We start from the raw sequence: 26665 nt of genomic DNA on the forward strand, positions 1-26665 counted from the left end.
GGTCAACGATGTTAGGCCATTGTCCAACATCACATTGCGACAAATGTTGTCTCAATATGAAAATCAATCATGGTCAACCATATTCCAACATCGCATTATGAGAAATATTTATCTTAGGGTTTATAATATTTATCTTAGGGTTTATATTCCTTGGGTTTATGATATTTATCCATTGGGTTTAATATTATTCCCTTGTGTTTATAATCCTTTTGGTTTATTATTCACATGGGTTTATAATATTTATCTTAGGGTTTATATACCTTCAGTTTATAATATTAATCTCTTGGGTCTAATGCTATTCCCAAGTGTTTATATTATCAACCCATTGGTTTTTTAATCCCATGGGTTTATTATTCCCTTGGGTTTATAATATTAATCCCTTTAGGGTTTATATACCTTCCATTTATAATATTAATCCCTTAGATTTAGTATTTTTCCCATGGGCTTATAATACCATTGGGTTCAATCATGGTCAACCATGGTCTCATTGTGACAATGATTATCTTTTGGTCCAACGTACATTGTCACAACCATAGCCATCCATGGTCAACCATAGTCCAACAGTGCATTGTGACAAAGATTATCCCAATATGGAGATCAACCATGGTCAATGATGGCGAGCCATTATCCAACATCACATTGTAACAAACATTGTCTCAATATGAAAATCAATCATGGTTAACCATATTCCAACATCGTATTGTGACAAATATATGTCTTGGGGTTTATAATATTTATCATAGGGTTTATATTCCTTGGGTTTATAATATTTATCTTACGGTTTATACACCTTGGCTTTATAATATTAATCCTTTGGGCATAATATTATTTCATTGGGTTTATATTATCAATATGTTGGGTTTTTAATCCCTTGGGTTTTAAGTATTAATCTCTTGGGTTTATTATTCCCTTGGATTTATAATAGCAATCCCTTTAGGGTTTATAAGCCTTGCATTTACAATATTAATCCCTTGGGTTTAATATTATTCCCTTGAGTTTATAATATTTTTCTATTTTTGAATTAATCCCAGATGTTTATTATTCCCATCGATTTATAATACCAATCCCTTAGGTTTATTTGGTTCATATTCCAAGGGCATAATATTATTGATGGGATTTATAGTATTAATTGTAGGGTTTAATATAAATCCCTTGGGTTTACAATCATTGTCATCCATGGGCAATGATGGTCAAATGTCATAATGTGCCAAAGGTTGTCTCAATATGAAAATCAACCATGGTCAACCATGGTCCAATGTCACATTGTGACAAACATCGTCTCAGTATGAAAATTAGTGATGGGAAATCATGTTCAACCATGTTTATTTTAGGGTTTATAATATTTATCTTAGGGTTTTTATACCTTGTTTTTATAATATTTATCCCTTGGGTCTAATATTATTCCCTTGCAATAAGTGAGTGTAGATATTGGAGACGGAGAGAGATAGGGTCTGACATTTACAACTATATCACGAGTGAGATCAATAGATGGTCTGCAGATTTCACCGCCTTTTTATTTTAAATATTATGCAAGATTGCAAGACAATAGGAGAAGGGATTGGTTAGAAAGTGTGAATGGTCGTGATAATTTTCTAGTTGATTTGAATTGGTGGAGCTTATTTCATGGGCCTTGATGTACTTTGGAAGAGGCTAGTGTTTAATAACTATATTCTGAAGCAATGTTTAAAGTTGAATTTTGTATCAACTGCATTTAAATTGTTGTTTGATTTTTATTAAATGTTTGTTCATAATTACTTTATTATTATTTATTAAATTATTATTATTATTATTATTATAATATTATTGATAATAACATTAATTATTGTTGACACCTAATCATAGGGATTGGGCAAACAACTGTAAATAGTGTAAATAAATAATAAGAGAAAATGGAGAGTCATCGGAAGAAGAAACTCAACAGTCACTCCCTCATGTATATAACTATGAACAACCTAAATGAATAAACATAATCTCATTTGAGGAGTTACCTCCTGGCTTGACATGGTCTCAGACCCAAGTCCATTTTTGGCATTGCAGTCTGCCATTGTAACTCCCTTCTACCATTTTTCAGAAATTTGTCTTGCAGTCTGCCATATTCTTCAGTTCTTTGACCTCTATGTGATAACTAGTGTAACATTTGGTGTATTGCTTGGTGTACCTCCCCTTTCGTCTCTCAGATCTTGGTGTGCTATCTGGCACATAGAAGCATTCTTGCAGCTATAGTCTTACTCTTTGAAAGACCGCAAATAAGGATTTTTTCCTGGACTGGAATCCTTTGTAGAAGTAACATTGTTCTTGTCTTCCTTCTGCTCATCTGCAACTTTTTATTCATGTTCTACATTGTTATCCTCATTAGGATGCACATCCATATAAATGCATTGTTGTTGCTTTATGTAATACCCACCACCATTGCTACCTGTTTGCAATTGCACGCTCGCTCTTATTCGAAGTTTGTTGCTTGCTTCCCTTTTGACTAGTTTTTTGACATGTTTGTTGCTTCATCTAGTGTCATATCCATATTTTTCTCAATCAATGCAATTATATCAGCAGTAATCACTCGCATGCTCGCCATTATATTTTGCAGATGTTACTAAAACCTAATCAAATATCAATACAAAACTTGATAGAGGTAGCTTTTGCTGCTCTTCCTCCCACGCTGTCATTGCTCCCTCCAGTAAGCTTCTCCCTCTAATACGCCGCTCCCTCCGGTACGCTACTCCCTCCATATTGCATTTTTTACCACACCTGCATTCTTGACCAGAATTGCATTTTTTTCCAGAATATTTTTATTGCAGTGCAGTTTTTTTCTTTAACACCAGAAGTGAAAATATTTTATATATTGGTAGCATACGTACATTTTTTTTACAGTGCACAATTTTATTTTTTTTAAATGTATTCATTGATATCTATTATGGGAGTGGTTCTCACCGGGAAGGATAACTATCCAGAATGGTCACGAAAAATCAAACACACTCTCATTTTTAATGAGCTGTGGAAAGGAGTGTGCATTGGAGATGGAGACAAAGAACCAAAACAGCCTACCTCAGACAAGGAATTCGCCATTTGGGAAAATAAGATCAACAAGGCTTCTGCCTTGATTGCAGCATCAGTAAATGAAGAGGTGAGTTTCCATATTTCACCATTCTCAAATGCTTTCGAAGCATTACAAAAACCGAAGGAACTCTATGACTCACACTCTGCACTTGAAGTTGTTCAACTCATGATTAAATTGTTTAGCCTTGAATTACAAAATGATGATCATCTTGCTCTTGCATCAAAAGTAAAATATATTATGCATGATAACAAAGTCACTAATGTTGAACTGGACATTCCTCTGATAGATTTTTTCAAGGCACTTTATCCCACTTACTTAAATTATCTTGAGTCATTGCAAGCAAATGGAAACCTCAAAGAAATTACCTTTGACTCCCTTGTGAAAAAATTTGCTGAAAGAGAGAAAGATTTTGGAAAGAATATAACTCCTCAATCTTCTAAAGAGACTATGTGTCTTGCACATAGAGAGAAGAATCTTGCTCAATAGTCTTCGGGAGAAAGAGGTGGTCGCAAAGGAAGAGGAAGAAGAAATTTTAGAGGTAGGGGCGGTAGACACTCTCAAGGAGAAAAGTTAGATTTGTATTGCACGCATTGCAAAAGAGATGGATCATATGATGCATCCACATGCAAGTTTCCTTGGGACAGAGTTGAGCAAGAAAGAAACCAACCCAAAGGTAAAATTAATGACAAAGAGAAAGGTAAAGCACCTAAATCTGGTCACTATGTTGTGGCACATTGTAATATTGGAGTAAATGAAGACATATTTAATGCTTCACTTGCTTCTTGGAAAAATGATTGGTTGCTTGATTTAGGATCAGCTTGCCACATGATCTTTCGAAGAGATTTTTTTGAAGAATTCAGTGACAATGTTGATGGAGTAGTATACTTTGCAGAAAAATCAAAAGTCAAGCCATTAGGGCTTAGCCCAATTAGCCTTAAATTGCTTGGTCTTCTAGACTTTCTTCTGCATCATGTTTTATATCTCCCACAACTAAGGAGAAACTTGTTATCATTCATCCACATCCACCAGCAAGGACACTCTATTCATATGTTTGATGGCAAGGTTGAGGTGAGAAAAGCATCAAATCAATCACTTATCATGACAGGGATAGAAGAATAAAGGCTTCTCAAGCAGTAAGGTACCTTTGCTCATGAAAAAAAATTCTCATGCAATTCTCCTTATGAAGAAGGTACATTTCCATCAAGTTTATTATGACATGCTAAATTTGGACACTTGAACTATGACAACCTCTACTTTTTGAAAAAAAAGGGTGTTACTCGTTTGCCTACAATTCCTATGAAACTTAAGTAATGTGATACTTGCATTCTAGGAAATCATAGCAAACATTCTTTTCATGATTCACATTCCAGAGCACATAGAAAACTTGAACTCATTCATTCAGATTTATGTGGTCCAATGGTTGTTCCTTCTGCAAATGGAAATAAATATATGATGACAGTTTTTGATGACTACACCAGAATGTGTTGGGTTTATTTATTGAAGAACAAATTCGATGCTTTTCAAACATTCAAGAACTTTCATACATGGATTCAAAATGATGCACAATCTCATATTGGCTCCATTCACACTGATAATGGAAAAGAATACACTTCAAATGAATTTGAAAACTATCTTCGCAAACATGGGATCAAACATCAAACAATTGTGCATTATAGTCCCCAATAGAATGGAGTAGCTAAAACAATGAATATGAAAATGTTAAATATGGTGTGCTCCATGATGTTTTTCAAGAATGTAAAATTGATGTTTTGGGTCGATGCAGCTCTATGTGCTATATATGTAAATAATAGATGTCCATCTAATGCTATTAGAAATAAGACTCCTTATGAAATATGGTATGGGTACATTCTTTCGGTAAAGCATCTCAGGGTCTTTGGTTCCAGATGTTATGCCTTGGTACCAAAGGTACATAGAAACAAACTTGGTGCAGCGAGTCATAAGTGTATCTTCCTACGGTATTCAAACACCTCCAAAGCATATCATCTCTATGGTGAAGTCAATAAAAAGTTTATTTTATTTAGAGATGTAATCTTTCTTGAATCATCCAAAGATGATAATGTTGTTGAGAAGCAACTTGATCGCTTGGATAGATTCAGAAATGCAGAATCATTTCATGAATTTGATAATCATATTCCACATCTTGAAGAGTGGATTCCTATAATAGATCAACATGTGGAATCTTCTTCTGAAACACTCTTTCCCCCACATGAAACTCCAACAATGGATGATATTTTGAGTGATGTGATTGACAGAATTTGGAGACTCAATCTTGATTTAGTCCCAAATCAATCAACTGAGTAGCCTAGACCATTCTGGAAAGGTCCCCCAAACTGGCTCACTAAGACACTTGAAAGTGTTCATCCTGATGAGGTTGGAAATACAGGAACTAGAAATTCAACCTAGAAAAATGGAGGTGATGTAGATGACTCTAATTCACTTGTTCATATGGATGTTTCTTCTGATCATGAATTGAATTTGTCTATAGATTTTGAACCAAATTCCTTCAGAAAAGTCACTTCTCATGATGAATGGAAAGAAGCAATGCAAAAGGAGTATGATGCCATAAAGAATGGCACTTAAAAGCTTGTTCATCCTCCATTGGGAACCAAACCAATTGGCTGCAAGTGGGTCTACAAGAACAAGTATAAAGTTGATGGCTCACTTGACAAGCACACAACCAAGCTTGTGGCAAAAGGTTTTGCACAGAAGGAAGGGGTTAATTATGAGGAGACTTTTGCCCCCACAATCAAATGGGCTACCATCTAGACACTGTTTGCCTTAGCAGCGCAGAATGGTTGGAAAGTCCATCAAATGGATGTAAAAATTACTTTCTTGAATGGAGGTCTAAAAGAGAATGCTTTTATGTCCGAGCCTGAAGGATTTGTTGTGAAAGGACATGAACATAAAGTATGTAAATGTGTGAAATCCTTATATGGCTTCAAACAAGCACCACGAGCCTGGTATTAAAAACTAATTGAGCATCTTCTGAAACTCAATTTTAAACATTATGATCTTGATGATGCAACTTTGTTTTTCAAGAAAGTTGGCAAAACAATTGTATATCTTGTGGTATATGTATTTGATCTTTTGATGACAGGGAACAATGAGAGCTACATTGCATCCATAAAGAAGGAATTGAGGAAAGGTTTTGAAATGACTGATTTGGGCTATGTTCATTACTATCTTGGTATTAAAGTAACTTAACATCCGAAGTCCATATTCCTTTCTCAAAAGAAGTACAATGGAGATTTGTTGAACAGGTTTGGCATCGATGAATGCAATACTCCGATTACCCAATGGAACAAAACTTAATGCTCACATCCATTGGAGGAAAAGAACCTGAGGACGCAACAAAGTATAGACAACTTGTAGGAATTTTCAACTACCTAACCAGTACCAAACCAGACATTTCGTTCGTTCCTGGAATCCTCTCCAGGTTTATGCAAGAGCCTTGTGAGAGACATTGGTCTGCTACAAAAAGAGTTCTAAAGTACTTGAAGGGAACTCAAGACTTTGGACTCAAGTATAAACAGGTGGGTGACTTGAGCTTGATTGGATACTTTGATTCAGACTTCGATGGAGACAAAGAAACTGGCATATCTACTTCTAGTTATGCTATGAGTCTCGGATTAGGAGTTGTCTCCTAGAGATCATGCAAAAAATCAGTTCGAGCAGATTCCACAAAAAAGACAGAATATGTGGCAACAGCTCAGGCAACAAAAGAAATTGTGGCTCAAGAAAATTCTGGAATATTTGCAGGTAAAACAAGTACATTCGACTCCACTCATAACTGACAATACCTCGGCAATAAAGTTGGCCAAGAACCCAAAGTTCCATGATCAAACGAAGCACATCAATACAAAATGTCATTTGATTCGACATCATGTTGAGGCCAAAACAATCCATCTTTGCCATTGTTCCACTAATGAGCAGATTGCAGATATCTTCACCAAAGCGCTTGGGAGAGAAAAGATTGAAAGATTCAAAATGATGCCTGGACTCACCAACATGCTTGAAAGATTCAGAATGATGCTTGGACTCACCAACATCCTTTCAGATTAAGGGGGGGGATGTTGACACCTAATCATAAGGATTGGGTGAAGAACTATAAATAGTATAAATAAATAATAAGAGAAAGTTGAGACTCATGAGGAGATGAAACTCACCAGTCACTCCCTCATGTATATAACTATGAACAACCTAAATGAATAAACATAATCTAATTTGAAGAGTTACCTCAATTACATTAATTCTTAATATTATTAATAATTGATATGCGTATTTGATATGGATAGATAGGTTTTTATCAACCACATTTCTTAATGTGGTTGTGCTACTATTTAACATAATTCAATTGATATTAAATTTTAATGTAAATTAACTAAAATAAAAAGTAACGTTTTAACACAAAAGATTTATTTTGTCTTAAAAATATCCTTAATGGTGTATGTGAGATTTATCCACTTGTGAGAAAGTTATTGCTGGTTATCCTGCCTTTTCTTGTAAAGTTTTTTGATTGATAGTTTGACGGATATGTCTGCGATCTGTAGAGGATTGATATCTGCTATTTGCTATATCAAACACTTATTAATGAAGCTGTTACGTGTTTTCCTGTTGAAAAAAGAGAAAGCAATCACAACCTTTGTTTTCCCTATTTAGCTGCAATTAACAGTGAGATCAATCTTGAGAAAGCAGAGAAGTTTAGTGTTAGGAAGGCCGACTGTAAAATGTGGCATCGTTTTACCATTTCCTCTTAAAAAATACAAGTTGCAAGTTAAATCTACAGTGATCTCGATAAAATTCTATACAGTACAGCTATCTAAGTCAATCAACTCAATTACTCTATATGGACAAAGCATCTATGTGATCATCAATTTAATTAACGGAGAAATGTGCAACTCATACAACATGTGGCCACCCCAAATTAGCGCATAAATGGGCAGATCGATGTTTAATTCAGACTTACATGCTAAGAGCATGATAAAGCCCTTCAATATAGTTGCAGTGTACCACACCCAATCTTGTAAAGAAGAGGTCCGTAGTTCCGATGTTATGTTACGACAGAGGCAACTTGTACATAGGACGACCTACCAGTCGGATCTATAGCTAGCGAGGAAAAGAAAATTACAAACAGCAGCAACAATCAGAAGCGGGCGGTAAACTCTGTATCCCAAGTTCAACTCGAAGAAAATCTGAGAGGTGTATACACTTAAAAGCGAGTGGCAACCACTACATATTTTTCCACAGCATCAGCTTCGTCGCTTCTGCTTTACATAGCTTATATCGGTAGTCCTTCAAAGGTCTGGCCGAATTGCCAATTTGCATCAGCGACGTTATAGGAAGTGATCGTTGATCCATCGCTGGTGGTGACCTGGAAGGAGAGACTCTGCCCAGTCAAATAGGTGTTGCTCTGCCAATTCTGTCCCCAGTTGCGGGACATTGCTTCCCAACCAGTGTTGGAACCTTTGATGGAAACAGCCACCACGTCCCCTGCGCCTCCTACGTTGGTAATGAGCACCAAATTGAAATAGGGGTTCCCACTGATTGTGAATCGAATTCCTCCTGTCCTCACGCATGGTACTCTGCACGCATTAACATTAATTTTGAATCGTAGTCATCGATCCCAGTTACCGTGAACTTGGTAAAAAAATCGAAACTTAGAGAATAACGTTGATAGAAGAAGAGCAAACAATAATTACCTTCGGAACATGATGGGAACAATGCCACCCTTGTCAATGGCAATCTCTTCAAAAGCAGGTTGAGCCATGTCGAAGTGTCGGAGAGGTGGATTGCACCATCGTCCATTGTCATTGGGAAGAGAAGAGTTCGGGGGGCAGAAGTTAGTAGCAGTAACTGTCACATTGCCGGGCAGACACCACTGAGGGTCAGACTGGTCGTCGCATTTCATTTCGTAGCAGGCTCCACATGTAGCTCCATTGTTGAAAAGCGCCGTGCTCAGAGCTGTAGTGCTCGTACCATAACCTTGGCTATACAAATTACCGTATCCGCACGCACCGTCTGTCAATATTACACCATGAAATTACTTAGCTAATATATGGTATTACAAATACCATTCATAAAAACAGGGTAACCACCTAATTCAATGGAATGTTTTTGAGGTTATAACTATTCTTATGGACTTTCAACGGGTTTCAGGCAAGGTAGACTTACCCATTGTGCCTGACGCGTCACTGCCACCATAAAAAGTAGCATGCGCGGATTGCCAGCTGCTATCTAATGCATAAGCCACACCAGCTATCCAGCAGAAACAAAACACGGTCACCAGTTGTAGAAGCGCCATTTCTTTGCAACTCGTTCAAATACCAAGAAAAGCGATAAACGCGTAGTTATCTTACTTAGAAAACGAAGTCGGAAATGATATCTAAGTTGATACTGATTGCAGAACCCAACATATCTCAATTATATAGAATGTGAGGTTAACGAGACTTATGATTTCTTCCAATAAAAAATGTCCGATTCTATAGGGCAGTAAATACAAGAATATGGAGACATTAAGAAGAGTTTGAGAAAGATAATACTATAACTAGCAATTGCCCAAAAGGTACAAAGAGAGGCCGATAGGATTAGTGAAAGGAAGAAAGTTTTATAGATAGTGAAGCATATATAAAGGTATGTAGTGACGAAGTTAATAACCATCCTGTACCAGTACATTTGATATTAGAAGAACAAAACCAAAACCAAACCATTCATATTAATATAGTAAGTGTAGAACGTGTTCATACTTTTAAAGTTCAATAGGTTCAATAGATTATTGGCAGCATGCTTTGTTGTACATGGTAAATGAAAAGTGAAGAAATTTGTTATTTGCAAATGTTAAAACAAATCACTTACATTACTGGTTGACAGTAGAAGTAAAACATTAACATTATTAAAATTTTGAAACCGATTTTAAATTCATGTATTGTATTTTTCAAAGTATTTTGTTTTACATACTTAAGTCCTCAAATATAGTGTTTTTAGATTCCATTTTGGCAAACCCACCATTTAAAACACTATGTAAACTATGTATTTCTCATATTTATGGACATTTCTTAGCAGGCAATGAATCATATACCATACACAACAAGAAGAAATGATATTCAAAGGAATAGAATAATAGCATGAAGCATTTAACTATACAAGACAAGTGACATATAATATTCAAATAAATAGAATAATGGCAGAGACAGGATATATATTTTACCAGGATGATGTTGTAAATCCACACCCATTGTCCGTACAGGTGGACATAAATTTTAATTGAGTCTATGTTTCTTTTTTGTGCAACATTGCAATTTAAAGTTACTTTCTAATGTATGGCTACCGAGATGAAATTTGGTGTTTTCTCTGGTTCTTAGTATAGCAATAGGGGTAGAGTATGAAAGTTCAGGGGGTTATTGTTCCTCCTAACAATAACTGTGCTAAACAGAATCAGTCACAGAGCCTTTGTCATGGCAGGTTCTGTATTACTGACCTCTATTAATGTGTTTTAAATTAGTTATTGCTACCCTGTTTCTCTTTACATGCATGCTATTTTTAATTTATTTGTATTAAAGTACTGGACAAACATTTTGGTTCTAGAGCTGTCCCTGTTGAAAGACAATGCTGTACTTTTTGATGCTCTCTGCAAAAGTTTCATACTGAAGGGATAGAGTGCAATGGAGAATGAAGTACTGCTGGATTAAGAGTATTGTTCATGCTCGACAACTTAGCATTATGGTTATTGGACAAGATGGCTTGAAGATGAGGTGAATTCCTTTTTACTTGTAAATATGTAGCCTCTTGATTCAATCCAAGAAGGGTAAATTGTTTATAATTAATCTTTCCTTAACTGGAAGAAAGTCGTTATAACTGTATTTTTTAGGGGATACTGCTTTCTTATTAAAATTTTTAATTTTTATTGTTGGATCAGGTTGCTTCACTATGCACTATCCTCGTTGAAGAATACAAAGAACATGCATATGAACTCTTGCGACTTCCTTATATAAGGAAAATTTTGGTACACAGTTCATCTCTATTCTCCATTATGTATTTTATCTTTTGTTCTTAATGTCTATGGAAACATTTGCAAGGCAAAGAGTCTTCACTATTTTGTGCGCAACGTTCTAATCTTTGTGAGCTTTTGAGTCTCGGACACATCTGCATTTTTCTTATTTTCATTGTTGAGTCTTTGAGGAAATTACAACTGTCAGCTTGCAGGTATTTTTCTTGATTCAACTACTGGATATTTTACCACATTGGACAGAGTTGCAGTTGATTTACTGCTTGTTGGTTGCAGCCAATATTATAGTACCATGGAAAATAATTTTATAAGTCTATCCAAATTAAAATTAATTTAATCGTATCTTTAAAAAAATTCCAGAACTTCAAAAGGCACTCTGTCAACCAATTTCATCAGTACTAATGTCAAATAATTTAAGAAAGATATTAAAATTAAACTTAATTTAACCGCACATTCACAAAACCTTAGAAAACAACAACCCACAGTCTAATCATATCTCATTTGTCAAGCAATTTCATCAGTACTAATGTCAAATAATTGAAGAAACATATTAAACGTAAACTTAATTTAACCCCACATGCACAAAACCTTAGAAAACAATAACCCACAGTCTAATCATACTTCAAGAGCAAAAGCATTTGACCATGTGATTTTCGCTATCATATAATATTAAGCATTTGACCATGTCATTTAATTTCATGAAAAGAGTAATGGAAAGTGAAGCAGATATGGCTACAATGGAAAGTACATAAAGCTGCAACAAATCATTTGTACATGCTCTGCAACAACTGCCTGTGAAAAGGGGTATTGGAGAAAATTCCAGAGATGCAAAGCACTAAGTTTAATATCCATATATTGCAAAAAAGAAAACCACTTGGTCCTAAATGGAGTAACTGAGATACAGGTCTAATTAACCCTGTTTTAACATTGCTCTCCCAACAAAAAACACTTCAAAATACGATCAGGAATGCCTTCCATTAGGTTGAATAAGTGACCAACCCCAGGAAGCTTATGATAGTGGATGCAAGAAAGCTTTTCACCAATGTAACGCTGCAAAGTCACCGGTACTAATGCATCCTCATCCCCTTGCCATATATGAACTGAAACATCATTGTTAGGAAATGGGTTATTGAGTTCCAAAGGATCAAAATCCCACTTGCCAAACATGACCATCAATGCTGCCTTCAAACGCTGCAGAGGCAAATGAATCAGTAAATAAGGAGAAAACAAATCTTGGATCCAGAATCAGGCACAATACCAGTATCTTGTTAATTTGGAATTCTTTGTCTAATCTTAGCATTGGTTTATTGAGAAAGAGAAAAGTCAATCAACCTCAAGCAAATTCGACAATTCAATTTCATTAAGAACAGCATAGCATTCTGATTTGACTTTTGAAAATGGTTTTTTCTAGGAAAAGGAGAGATCAAGGTCTCAGATGGAAACCAAAGTCAGTCAACCTCAAGCAAATTTCGAAATTCAATTTAGTTGAAAAACATAGCATTCTGACTTGCCATTTGAAAATGGTCGTTTCTAGGAAAAGCAGAGGTGAAGGTCTGAGTTGCAAACCACGTAAAATAACATAAATAGACAAGAAATTATAATTCACTTTCCAAAAAGAAGTGAGAGGTATAAGGCCTAGATCAAGGAAAAATAAATACTTCAGCAGATCTTCCACTTGCAGCTAATTTGCGGCCTAGCTCGCGGACATGCCTGTTCAGAGGTTTCCATGTCCCTTGAATAACGCTTGAAGAAGGAAACCATTTTTGGGTATTCCACCAATAAGTCAGCCAAGGGGTATAATAAGCAACACGAAGTGCCCATTGATCCTGTCGGGCTCGCTGATAATAAGCTTCTTTAGATAAATTAACTGGGAAACCAGGCCACCTGTAGTTTATTACAGGTGCTAAGAGTGCAGCACCCGCTAACCTGTGTTACCATCATTCATATTTCAATGTTATTAAAGTGCAGAATCCCAAAATTTCTTAGAAAAGGATCTAACACAACCGTTGTGTTTCTTAACTATAGTCACAGAGACTGCAAAGTTCTCTGTGTGCACCCTATTTAGTATTATATCAACTAATATCATAGACAATAGATGCTAAGTTGGGAAAAAAAAAGATGAGAACCTGTGTGGTATATATTTGAGGGATCCCCATATCGTGTATCCCCCAAGGGAGAAGCTCATCACATAAAATTTGGGACCAAGATCAAGTTGGTCTGCAAGCTGTTCAATATCTAAAGCCGCACTTCTTACAGATCGCTTAGGATGAGGATCGCTTTCTCCGTACCCAGGCCTGTCGAAGGTTACAATGTACACTCCCAGCTCTTTCACAATTTCCTGCAAAACCTGAATGCCATTCTGCAATTACCTCAGAAGCTGGAAAGGTATCATTTCTGGATCCTGTAAAACCATGTGCCATAATGATCTTATACTTTGCTCTCTCTCTGGGAACTCCACTTTCCCTGTAGGCCAAATGTCTTCCATCTTGAAGCCGAATTCGAGGGGCAATAACTGGAGGGCCATTCAGAGATCCACAGATAGCAGAAGGGGGCGGCTGGATGGACTTGGATGCCCATGCAAGGAACCCCACCATTAAAACAATGGCTAATTTTCTCAATATACCTGAAATGCTATGTTGTTACCTTTGCTTAACACTTTGAGTATTTGAGTATGTTAGCTCATAAAATAGGGAAGGCATTCAAAACTACAACAAAATTGCCATTAATGATCAGAAAGAGCAGAAAACAATTTTAGGTTAAACTAACTTACCTCCACTCAATGCATCAGATCTTTTGTCCGACTTGCCCGTTCTGGTATGGGCTCGGGCAGCTGCAGCCGAAACTTTTCGGTTCCCAGCAGCCATATTCTATAAAATATACTATGCCTCCCAGAAAACTAAAATAAAGAGAAAGAAAAGGCGCTTATCTCGGCAGCCTTCCAATAAAATCGACCACACCAAGAGGGCTCAATGCATATGAAAAATACCCAAATGCAAAAACAGGGCATTCACTATGCTTCCTGTCAGGATTTTCCCTGCCAATAAATTCAACAGCTGAGATCCTCCTCAATTTCTTTATCCTTAAACAAAATTCTATGCATGCTCCTATCTAAGGATAGAATTCCCCCCGGTTAGGCCAAAATGTGAATCAACTGTACTGTACATGTTAAAATCCAAACACCAAGAAGCAAATCAGAGAAATCTAGGCAAGCCCAATTCAGAAAAACCCAAAAATGTCACATGCAATATCATGCAGAAGCCCCTTTTCTGGTTTATGAATGTCCAATAGCAATTATCACAAAACTTACCTACAGAAACGAATCTCCAATTGCAATTATCACAACACTTACCTCCATCTCGGTTCTGGGTTCAGGCATGCAATATGATGAAGTTGGAGCTATAAATGAGGTTGAAACAGAGCAGAATCCCATCGCATATAGCTTTTCCAAAAACATAACGCCAACATATGGGTTGAAATTATGTTAAGGCTTTTCCAAGATTTTGGCATTCTGGACTAAAATACTCAAAATTATGCAGGGGATCTTCATTTACAAGGGAGTAGGATGGTGCCTGCATTCAAATGAGATTATCATAGAGCCCCATAGCACAGCTGTTCCTTTTTCTTGTACAGTGGGCTGATTGCAGCCTAGCAAGCACATTAGGACTTCTGTAATTGTTCCGTTGTTTGACTTAACTCAGAATACTTGGCACTTTAAGATGCATCACCAAGCATGTGAAGAGCCCAGAATAAATGAAATAGTTCATTATAAAGAAAAAACCTCTACTGTCAAGAACTATCCTCATCTACTATTTTAATTGCAAATATGAATCTGAAATGCATGAGACATAAAATTGCCTTAAATTCCAGGGATTTGTGGTGCTGGACGTGTGTTATTTCTGAAGGAAAACCATAGTTTCTGTTTCAAAGTTTATAAAAAAAGTTGTTGGTTGAATCATAAAACCCAAAACAAGGAGCAGTGGGCCATGTACTTGAATACTCTTTGTTCATACAACAGAGAACAGTTCTATTAAGATATAACTAAACATGCCAGATATAAGTACAATCTCTATGTATCCTCCAAAATGGGTAAGTGGACTTTCAAAGTGAATGCTCAGCATCAAAAGCCCCAAATATTCGATCTCCTCACCATCAATCTAGGCTTCTGAATGTAGTTTGATTCAAACCAATATTTTCTTGGGCATCACCACATTTTTACCAACAGACAAGAAAACTCAATCAAGACAAATGTGCTTCCCTGTTACAGTGATATCACTGGGACAGCCACCAAGAACACAGAATCAGAGCTAAACATGAGCAACTAAAATTGTTTTCTACAATGACACATGACTACGAGAAATAGTAATTTGCAGTTTGTCCAGTTCACTCCTTGGGGACCTCAAACTGAGTTGTGAACAGGTTCAACCTGTTCAATCTGCTGGTTTAATCAATTTGACCAGGGCCCAACCAGCCAGTTTGATTGTTTAAAATCTCCATTAAAATAATTAACATTTTATGTTTTTTTAGCTAAGTTACCAGAATATCGATACAGATCCAGATGGAGATCCACCAGATTTATGAAAAGCCAGGATCGAAATATGGCATGGAAATGACAAGTAAAAAGGACATAAAAATGTTTTTTTAATAAAATAAAAGAACAAAGTCAAGATTCAAAGCCATTCACGAATCACAAGAGTAGAATTACATGTTCTAACCATAACCAAAAAAGAGAATTCTCATACATATTAATATTCACCGTCCATGTACTGTAACTGATAATTTGATAAGTTATTACCATCATTGATTATTGATGATGTTAAGGACCTTTTCAGCAGAAGCATGTAAGCAGGTCATGACTCATAACATCTTTGTAAGGCACGTCTACATGTCCATGATAGTGGTGAATGTGGTATATCTAGCAGCTCCAAATCAATCCCAAGTCCTTATGCAGAACATTCTTATACCAGAAAACTACTTGCATCATAACCAGTCCCTGCACATGAATTACTTATGTGTTGGCTGGTAATTTGGCTAGGGTGAATGTGTTCGACATTGTCCACTTGTCTCAATGAGCAAGTGCAGACTCGACACAACTTTTTGGACTCTTTTGAGAAAATTTGTTGTTTTGAGTTTACCATTAAGCTGAATAACAAACCAATCACCAAAGTAAGCACAGCTAAATCCAAATTTGTAGCTACTACCTAACATTCATCAACAGGAGCCATTCATTCAAACATGCAACATAAAAACAAAATGCTCAAGAAAAGAAAACTTGTGTTGTTAAAAAGCAAACAGACATTCACCTTCGTAACTCCAAGTCCTTGCAGACCAACCATATGAAGTCTAAAGTTTAAACCTTTCCGAATCAGTAGTAAAAGTGGATTGTGCAATGCAAGATGCAATTCGCAAGCAAAAGGATCATATCTTAGATGACTGCAGAAAAAACAAATATTTAAATTCATGGACACAACCCATTCATTCAAATATGCAGCATGAAAAACAAAATTGTAGCTACCGACTTAAAATTCATGAACAGAACCCATTCATTCAAACTTGCCGCACAAAAACAAAATTATCAAGAAAAGGGAAATTTTGTTGTTAAAACCAAAGAAACATTCACCTTCCTAAGCTGACCCGGCCGTATGAACATTGCAATACCAGTAGTAAAAGTGGCTTTTGCGATGCAAGATGCGACTTGCAATCGAAAGGATCATCTGTTTGAAAAGCTTTCTTTCGATATGTTTACAAAATTTGGCTCTGGCGATTAGGCTTTTTGTTTTGCACTTAGGGTTTCCTATATTTTTTCTTGGCCGCCCTCATTGCATGGGGAGGCACCATTAATGTAAGACTCTCGCTTGGAAATCACCCCAAATATCACTGTGTTTTCTGAGTATTGATGAGTTTATCAGTGAAGATTTTCGTCAAACAGATTAGTAGTATACTGCTATAGATGTCATTTGATGTTTGGGTTTAAATGTATATGAACAGTGAACAACAAGTACCCAAATAATACCCCAACAGCTGACAAATAAAGAAAAGGGCTTTCTAAACACACTTTTAACAACAGATTGGCGCTAGCATCGAATCAGTAATTTGACAAATAACATAAGAGGCGTGATCATTCATTGAGAGAACCATTGAAAGATTACACAGAACAAGGATAAGAGGAACCTGGTTTCATTTAGCAGTCCATGAATAAAACCTATACAGGCCCCACGTTACTGCACTTCAGCAACCACAACTTCAGTAATACGCTGACCAGGAGGTATACATTAAGAATCGATTAGACATTGAGAACAGGTATTGACATAAGGATAGGAATACTCGACATATTTAACAGAACAGCCTCTGTTGTTGGGCAATCTAAGCCAAAGGTTGAGTCCATTTCCCTAAGAAAGAGCCATTTACCAACAAAACACGGAGGCCATATGAGATGCATGTGCACAGTTCATCATAAAAAGGAGGGCAGTATAGGCCAGAATTTTAAGGAATCATCTGCTTGAGTCTAGGGATTTCTATCTCTGTCCAATGCACAAACTAAGGGAATTGACGTCATGTGCGTATACACGAGTTAGAGATTTTGCTGTAAACGAGATTTGAACAGACTGTCAAATTAAGTTTTTACAGCAGAACCTCTGCTGATGACTGGTCTAACTATAATGAAGATAAATAAATAAATAAGAGATTATAAAGAAGGAATAAGATAACAGTCCATAACCACAGAGAAGATAGGTGGTTAAGGCATTATTGTGGAACAAAAAAATTTCATATATAAATAAACATCCAAAGACTAAGAAAGAAACCATGAACAAACTTGCCTGGAGCGATCACCTCTGTCACGGCTAAACTTGCAGGTAAAAATAGGAGGACTGTCTTCAAGGCGTCAGGGATTAGGGTAAAAATTGACCACGTGATGAAAGCTACCTGCAGCGAGTTGGCAGCAGGGGTCAAAACCGTAGCTGTAGTGGAGAAAGGCGCCTCTCTTCATGACCAAAAAAGACGCAGCAACAATAGTTGCATTCAACAGACCGATGGATAGAATGAATGAAAAGAAAATAAACACAGAAATAGCGATCACCTCTGTCACAGGTAAAAATGCGCTGATGATCTTTTCCTTGCGCTTGCAAAATGTGAGGACTGTCTTCTGTCTTCAGGGCGTCAGGCTGTCGAAGAAACTGGAAAATAAACCGTGAATGAGGTTGTGTTCTAACCTCCATAGGAACCCCAGAACAGTTAAACGCCGCCGCCATTTCCTCGCAGAACATAAATATCCACCACGCCACTCCCTCAGAACTGTTCCGCCACTCCCTCGCAGAACCGTCCCGCTGAAAAACTTCTGGTTTTCTACCTGCACGAGACTGGAAAACTCCTGCAGAATCCGATGCCACGTGTCGGTATGAGGAGCGAAGGGGCTATTCAGAAAAAAGATGCCACGTGTCAGCACGAGAGTGAAAGGAACGACGAAAGTCTGTTCCAAAGGAAGGCCTATCGGCCTAATAACTTCTACATGCAACGCACCTTCAAACTAACCGTAGCAGCATCTCATCCCGCGAATTGGGCCATCTACACATGGAATTGGGGTCTCTAAAATATTGCGATAATGATCCCTATCAGTCTACCGTGTCGTTATTATAACCGACCCTGGGGGCTGAAAGTCATTTCAGGTTACGGTTACGCTACCAAACCTATAACGTATAAAAATTAATTGACAATGAAAGCCATTTTAATTGGTATCTGCGCTGGAAATTCGGAGTGTTTTGAATATATTATACGGATAAAACTATTAGAAAAACATCAAAAACGTAACATATTTGTTTTTTCCAAGGGAATGAAACAGAAATAATAGAAATGTGGAGAATGTGGATAAGTGCCAGTCCCGATCAACTGTTTTAACGGCCCTAGTTGCTGCACCAGACGTGCAAACGGCCGGAGGAGGAGGTCGTTGTGTTTACTTTTCTTGTTTTCTTTCTTTTCCTCAGCGCCCTCAATGACCGATGCCGGACAAGACCTAATATCGTCCACGGGAGAAGCAGGCCAAGGTGCTTAATCCTTTCATTATAACGGCGGCGAGCAGGCGTTTACCCATAGGACCTGTGGTACCGTTTACTGGAATTTGACGGCCATGAAACTTTTTAATGAATAAATGGCCCTTCATATCCAGATATTTACGTTCCATCGACATGAAAACTTGTAAAAAAAATATCACGCAAACTTACTTCGTAGATAAAAGGATAAAAAATATTTTTTCCCAATTTCGTAGAGAGCGATTCGGTGGATGCTTTGCCCATGGGGTTCCTTTAAAATATGAAAAATAATTTTTCGATTTCGTATTTAGCCTGTTTTGCCGTATTGTCATGTATGCGTGTAGCCACCATTGAAGTTTTGCATTAATATTTGACAGCGACTTGTTTGCTTTGGAGTGGGCTTTGTTCGTCAATACAATTTTAAATTGGTGCTATTTTTTGATGGCCTTGTCACATATTACTATTTTTAGTTCTCCTAAATAACTTTCTAGCATAATCTTTAATCAAAGACCAGGCTTTTCTAATTCTTTAATAATTGCGAGAATCACTTGATTTCAACATTCATACGATTTTTCTGGTACACATTTTACCATGGTACACATTTTACCATTATACCAAGAGGAACCAAAGGCAATTGGAATATGCTCAAAATTCAACGAGTCATAAACAGATAAATGGCATTGTCGTTGATTGGTAGAATCGCTTGATTTTATTAATCGTGCAAATTTTATGCTACACATTTCATCATAACATTCCAGAAGAACCAATGTCAATTGGAATATGCTCTATACTCAATGAATCATAAGCAATTAAAGGCATTGTCGTTGATTGGGAGAATCACTTGATTTTATTATTCATACAATTTCAATGGTACACATTTCACCATTACATTCCAGCAGAACCAAGGGTAATCGGAATATGCTCAATACTCATTGAATCGTGAATCATAAGCAAATACAGGCATCAACATTAAGGGAAGAAGATTTTTTAGATTGCTTATTAATTCTAATAAAGGAAAGAAATTATTTTAGATGGGTTATCAATTCTTATAATGAATGATTGATGAGGTTTGAATATATATATTTGCTATTATTGGTGTAAATATTAAGTTATTATTAGCATAATTATGTTAAAAATGATTATTATAGGTTTATCAATGCTATTTTTTATTTTGAAAATAGTTTATATAGACTTATATAAATCACTTTTAATTTGATTGTTGTAGTTAAGACATGTATGGGAGGATTAGTATATCATGATTGATTACGGGAAGATTAGTATAGTATCATTTATTATTGTTAAATATGTTTAAATTTTGGTTTATGAAGGTTTATTATGGTCAATATATAGTTTATTAGAGGTGACTATGGTTATGGATGTGTAACTATGGTTTACCATGAAAGATTATGGTTGACCATGCTTGAACATATTACATATGGTAGATCATGTTTGGTCATGTTTACAATGGATGACTATAGTTGACCATGTCGAATATGACCTACCATGGATGGACATATTTTACCATGGAGATCACGGTGGAACATGGTTGAAAATATTTATTCATGGTCAAGCAAGGTGACTATTGATGAGCCCCAATTTTTGGTATAATTTGGGCTCATTTGGCCTACTTGCTTTGCTCAAACCATTCACTTTTTACTGCTTATGCATGCATTTCTTAGTTTATTCGTGTTGTTTGTAGGAAGAAGGGTAGACATTTTATCTACGTGACTAATGCATGATGCTTTCAGGTTTTTGGCATTAAAAGGGAGAAAAAGACAACGAAAAAGGAGACAAGGAGACAATGAGGTGACACTGCTGGTTTTTAGGAGAGGATGTCCACGGTCTTGGGGACCTTCCTCGTGATTCCCACCAAGAACTCCGAGCTCCAATCCATCTCCCCACCGAGCTTAGAAGCAGCCAGCTGTTCTACAGGAACAACAGTTATAACTGTTCTACAGGAACAACAGTTATGACAGTCCTACAGGATCAGCAGTTAAACTTTAGTTGGACAGCCGAGCTCCTAAAATCAAGGACATTTGTTGGATGATCGTTTTTGCATAAATACTGAGGCTGTAGCCTTGCAGAGAAGCTTTTTGAACCTTGGCATTACTTTTGTAATTGAAAAGTACGAGCTAGAGCTCAGTCTTTGTTCCTTTTTGTAAGCCAATTTGGCATGACATCAGATTATGAATAAAGAAGGCAGATTTTGATCTAGTTCTGAGTTTTCCCAAGGAGCTATAGCTCTCAAGTTAGGGCCCAACCTGAGAGCAATAGATCTCCTCAGTGTTGTAATGTGTTTGCATTTCGTTCCAGCACTTTGAGTTTGTTTATTTTCACATGCAATTCGAATTCACAGTTTGGTAATTTAGTCGTTTTCATAAGCATAGATAGGACTAGTTTATGGTGATTTGCTTTCAGTTGCTTAAGTTTGATAGGAGGATAGATATAATCTCTTGGAGCTCCAGCAAAAAGGTTGTAAAGGCTCACTGCCATCTCTATGTTTGGAGATTGGAGTGCAGCCTATACCAACCATAAAAATACGCAGTTCTTCACTTTATACATGCTGCAACATAGTCTCGTTTATGATAGATCTTTCCATACACCTTCATCACCGCTTCATGCACATTCCTCTACACGCTTTATATTGCTGTTCATTGAGTTCATAAGCCATTTGTTTTATTTACACTGCTTTTCATCGTTCTATTACCTCCTTCTTCGTCTTGATCACGCATACAACCACATCCTTGACCTCTGCTCCGCTCTGTTATCTCCCAAACTCCTCCACTCCTCACGTAACTTCATTCTTTAGACATTTCATTGTTATAACCTTCCATCCATCAACCCACTTCATACACTCGTTCTCCATCCTACTTCTCCACTCCTGAGCCATCACCAGCTTTATTCCTACCTTGCACATCTCCCCCTACCATTCCATCACTCCACCATCACTTCAAACACCCACGGTAGGTCATCCTGTAGTAATTTGTAGACTTCCTGTAGAAACCCCTGCGTTTCCTGTAGAATCCCCTGCAGACATCCTGTAGGAGGCCACTCACTCGGTTGCTGAGCCTCTGAACGTGAGGAACCTCTGTGGGCTAATGCTAAGGATCTCTGGGGACCTCTCCTAGCCTCCCCAACCTTTCCCAAGCTTTCCTTCCTTCCGCATCACATCTGCACAACCAAACCCTAATAAGCACAAAATCACAATCACTCCATCCACTTAAAGAAAAAATATAAAAACATGTCTTTTAAGATGCAAGTAGATTAGATTCATGCATTTTCACTTATTAGAAGTAATGGCATCATTGGTAGAAGTTTCCTTCACATTCTTTGCATCATAGAGGTTAGACTAGTTAAATTAGGGTTTCCTAGGGTTTCCATGTTTTGATTTGCTTTCAGTTCATTTTCGCCAACTAGATTAGTCTTCTTTGAGCTAGCTTTCGTCCATCATTTAACAAGCTTCTTCTGTGAGCCTATAGAAGTTGGCTTGAGCCCTAGCGGACTTGTGCCAGCTGACCAAGTGACACCTGCGACAAGAGCTAGTACTTGTGCATACAGCACCGTCGCTTCCAAGTTTGTACGAACTACCGGGTTGATAAAATTAGAGATAGGAAGCTCCAGGAGTTGTAGCATTATTGCTACAATACTAGAGCTCACCATCTTTTTGGCGCCGTTGCAGGGGAAGCGTCAGAGTATTAGCAATTGTTGCTTTTCTTCTACTTTCTTACTCTTACCTTCTGCTAAGTAGTTTACTTCATTTCCATTCTGCAAAAGTAGCATAGCATTTCCTGCTTTCATAGATTAGCATTTCCTTTCTGCAAGCGTAGACTAGCATTTCCATTCCTACAATTTCATTTGAGCAAAGTAGATTAGTCATTTCCTGCTTTCAGTTAATTTTGCATCTTTCATAGATAGTTGTAGATCAATCTGTCTCAGTTTTGCAGGTACCAAAAGAAAATCAAAGCAAAAGCAATCAAAGAGAAAAAAGAGAGTCTTTTCCATTTCATGCCTCGTAGGAACCGAGATAGATCAGGCAAATTCCTACCAAACACCCCCACCATATCACTGAGTCACCCTTCTCTCCTCTTTGGTGACAGTGACCCAGAAGAACCTATAGGTGAACATCCTGAGATATCTAAAGATCCTATAGTAGAAGAAGAGTTAGAGACTACTCCATTTGAAGCTATGGCTGATAATAGAAGAGAAGATGAGAGAATAGAAGGTGCCTTCCCCATCCGAGAGACCAATGGAGAGATGAAAATGAAAAACATTAGCCCCTCCGCCTTACCTCACTTCCATGGGTTGACCACTGAAGATCCAGATACCTTCCTGTTTGAGTTTGATGTCCTTTGTAGAACCTATGACTATACTGAAGATGAGCAAAAGTTGAAACTTTTCCCTTCCACTCTCAAGGATGCAGCGCTACGCTGGTTCATGGGTTTACCTGGGAATAGTATCACTACTTGGGCTCAGATGCAGCAAGCTTTCAACACCAAGTACCGGGATTACTGTAGGTCCAAGGAAACAAAGGGGGAAATCTTTCGGATGTCCATGGGAAATGATGAGTCCTTAGAGGATTATGAGGAGAGGTTCCAACTAAGCTATAAGCGGGGCAGGTGCACACTTGACCCTGAATCCCTCAAGTTGGTCCTACTCCGGGGAGTCCCTGAAGACCTCTTAGATGCCCTTTGCATGTTAGCTGGGGGGGACATTTACCAACTGCCTTATGAGGACATCAAGACTGTGTTTAGAAACCACTCCAGGGCAGCTCGGAAACGAGGTAGAGGAAACCACCTCTCAACTAGTGTCCCTTTCTCCAAACATGAGCTTGCAAACCAATTAGAAGATCTTAAGAGTGAGGTGAGACAAACCATTGCCATGCAGCTTGATACATCCAGGATTCAGCAAAAGAAAGAAGAGGCTGAGAGAGCCTTGGCTATCTTCTGTCCTAGGTGCACAAGGAGGCACCCTAAGAACGAATGTCCATTGCATTCGGTTGAAGTGTGTTTCGTTTGTGAGGAGGACCATCCCACAAATCAGTGTCCAACCTTACCTGGGTTTAAAGCCATGTACCAAGGGACCGAAGCTCCCACAGAGCCTCTCTATTACCTCAACCAAAGGAGGCCACAAGGATCTAGACCTTATCAGCAGGGGATGCAAAGGGCATCTCAAGCTTATTACAACCCCAACCAGTCAACTCCTATGCTTTCCTGGGGTCCCCCTGCTCATCCTTCATGGTCCATGCCTCCTCCATGGTCTTATCCACCTCAGTACCCCACTCAACCTACTTCTCATCCATATCACTCACATACCCAGCCACAACCTCAATGGAATGCACCTCAGTCGGGGTGGAGGCCCCAATACAACACTCCTCCTGCCATTTTGCCTCCACCACCAGTTCAACCTCAACCATTACCTCCTGCTCCTCCAAGGCAACCTCAAATGCCTGCTCAACCGAACCCGAACCCCAACAATAGACAGGCCCAGCAGGTATACACTAGGGAAACCTCATGCCCTACCTATGCTGTGGAGATCCAGGAGATCAACCTTCGATCTGGAAAAACTCTACCAGATCGCCAACCTCCTCCCCCAGAGGATGAGGAAGATAAACAGGAAAGTGAACCAAAGGTTATTCCACCCTTTCCTGAGAGACTAACAGCCACCACACAACCTAACCCAGAAGAAGATGAGCTTTTGGGTGAGCTCAAGCAGTTGTGTGTAAAAATCCCACTTCTCCAAGCCATCAAAGATGTGCCAATATATAACAAGCTGGTTAAGGAGAAGTGTTTCAAACACCCAGGCAGACGGAAGAAAGATGCCTCAACTATCAATGTCATAGGACAACTGTCTGACCTTATGCTAGGACAAGTCATCTGCCCAAAGTACCTAGATCCTGGAAGTCCTGTAGTAGATGTTCACATCAATGGCACCATTATCCCCCACACCTTGATTGATCTGGGGGCGGCCATCAATGTGATGACCAGGGATACCATGCTTAAACTCAATCTTCAGGGTTCCTTGAGGAAGACCTCGACAGTACTGCAATTAGCAGATCGCTCCACCGTGACTCCCAAAGGGATTGTGGAGGATGTCATGGTCTCCATTGATTCTTGGGAATACCCTGCAGACTTCCTGGTTCTGCAACCAAAGGCCAAGCTCGTTGGATATCCTCCCATTTTGGGAAGGCCTTGGTTAGCTACTGCAGATGCTTACATAAGTTGTCAGGCAGGAAACATGACCATCAAAAATGGTCCCATGTCCAAGCAGCTAGTCCTATACCCTCCTGCCCAACCTTCTTTAGAGCATGATTTACCACTCTGGTTGGAAGAAGGAGAAGAAGACGAGGTGTACTCAGCACCTTTGTGCACCTTAGATACCACTAGAAAAGACCCCCCAACCGAGGATGACTTGATCGAGACCTTGATCCAGAATCTACCTTCCAGTGCACTACCCTTAGAGGAATTGGTGGAGGTTGCCCAAGCTAGCACCTTAGTGGATCTCTGTACAACCAACCCTGTTACTCCGAGAGTCAAGAATGTGGAGTTCGGCCCTGAGAAAGCATTGAAGATCAGCTCCTCCCTATCTCCTTCCCAGGAAAAGGAGCTGTGTAGTCTGTTGGCCAACCACCTAGATGCTTTTGCTTGGAGCTATAAGGAAATGAAAGGAGTCCATCCTTCGGTCTGTACCCATCATATATACATCAAAGAGGATTGTAAACCGGTTAGGCAACCTCAGAGGAGAATGAATCCAGCCCTTAAAGACATTGTCAAGGAAGAATTGCAGAAATTGTTGGATGCCGGATTCATCTACCCCATCTCAGATAGTGAATGGGTGTCCCCTCTAGTGTTGGTTCCCAAGAAAAATGGGAAATGGAGAATTTGTGTGGACTACCGAGAACTGAACAAAGCTACCAAGAAGGACCATTTCCCTCTACCTTTCATAGATCAAGTGTTGGATGGACTGGCAGGAAAGAAGTTCTTCTCTTTCCTGGATGGGTTTAGCGGGTACAATCAAATCCAAATCAGCCCGGAAGACCAAGATAAGACCACCTTCACTTGTCCTTGGGGTACCTTTGCCTATCGAGTCCTTCCCTTTGGGCTATGCAATGCTCCTGCTACCTTTCAGAGAGCTGTCTTGAGCATCTTCTCGGAGCTGGTCCATGATGCAGTGGAAATATACATGGATGACTTTACTCCTTATGGGGCCAACTTCCAGGAAGCATTGTCCAACCTGGGGAAAGTCCTAACCAAATGCACCGAGATGAACTTGTCCCTTAGTCCTGAAAAATGTGAATTCCTAATGACTGAGGGGACCATGCTAGGCCATACCATTTCTTCCCAAGGATTGCAGGTGGATCCTAAGAAAATTGCTCTCATCAAGAGGGTTCCACCTCCTCAAAAGGTAAGGGATGTCCGGAGTTTCTTGGGATTAGCAGGATATTACCGGAGATTCATTAAAGATTTCAGCAAGCTAGCCTCGCCATTGTTTGGTCTGTTGGCAAAAGATGTGGAGTTTAAATGGACTGACGATTGTCAGAGGGCTTTAAATGAATTGAAGGACAAGTTG

At 38.4% G+C, this 26665-nt stretch overlaps 3 protein-coding genes across 3 annotated transcripts; all 3 read right to left on the reverse strand.

Moving 5' to 3' along the window:
* Positions 1-7965: 7965 nt before the first annotated feature.
* Positions 7966-9423, reverse strand: LOC149236381 (expansin-A2-like). The gene is made up of 3 exons (XM_089461554.1): positions 9248-9423; positions 8776-9094; positions 7966-8658 (listed from the first exon to the last, which is right to left on the reverse strand). Exons 1-3 carry the CDS (start codon positions 9375-9377, stop codon positions 8355-8357), a joined length of 753 nt encoding a protein of 250 aa, XP_089317680.1. The 5' UTR covers positions 9378-9423; the 3' UTR covers positions 7966-8354.
* Positions 9424-11822: 2399 nt separating this feature from the next.
* On the reverse strand, positions 11823-14727 carry LOC149236382 (uncharacterized). Its single transcript, XM_089461555.1, has 5 exons — positions 13849-14727; positions 13448-13701; positions 13205-13416; positions 12737-13004; positions 11823-12269 (listed from the first exon to the last, which is right to left on the reverse strand). Exons 1-5 carry the CDS (start codon positions 13940-13942, stop codon positions 12000-12002), a joined length of 1098 nt encoding a protein of 365 aa, XP_089317681.1. The 5' UTR covers positions 13943-14727; the 3' UTR covers positions 11823-11999.
* Positions 14728-17251: 2524 nt separating this feature from the next.
* On the reverse strand, positions 17252-19251 carry LOC149236383 (uncharacterized). The gene is made up of 3 exons (XM_089368881.1): positions 19138-19251; positions 18154-18487; positions 17252-18057 (listed from the first exon to the last, which is right to left on the reverse strand). Exons 1-3 carry the CDS (start codon positions 19249-19251, stop codon positions 18023-18025), a joined length of 483 nt encoding a protein of 160 aa, XP_089225007.1. The 3' UTR covers positions 17252-18022.
* Between the last annotated feature and the right edge of the window lie 7414 nt (positions 19252-26665).

This window comes from Pinus tabuliformis, chromosome 8 (assembly GCF_031772625.1).
Source record: "Pinus tabuliformis cultivar Carrire ecotype Pingquan chromosome 8, CPIR1, whole genome shotgun sequence".
Lineage (NCBI taxonomy): Eukaryota > Viridiplantae > Streptophyta > Pinopsida > Pinales > Pinaceae > Pinus > Pinus tabuliformis.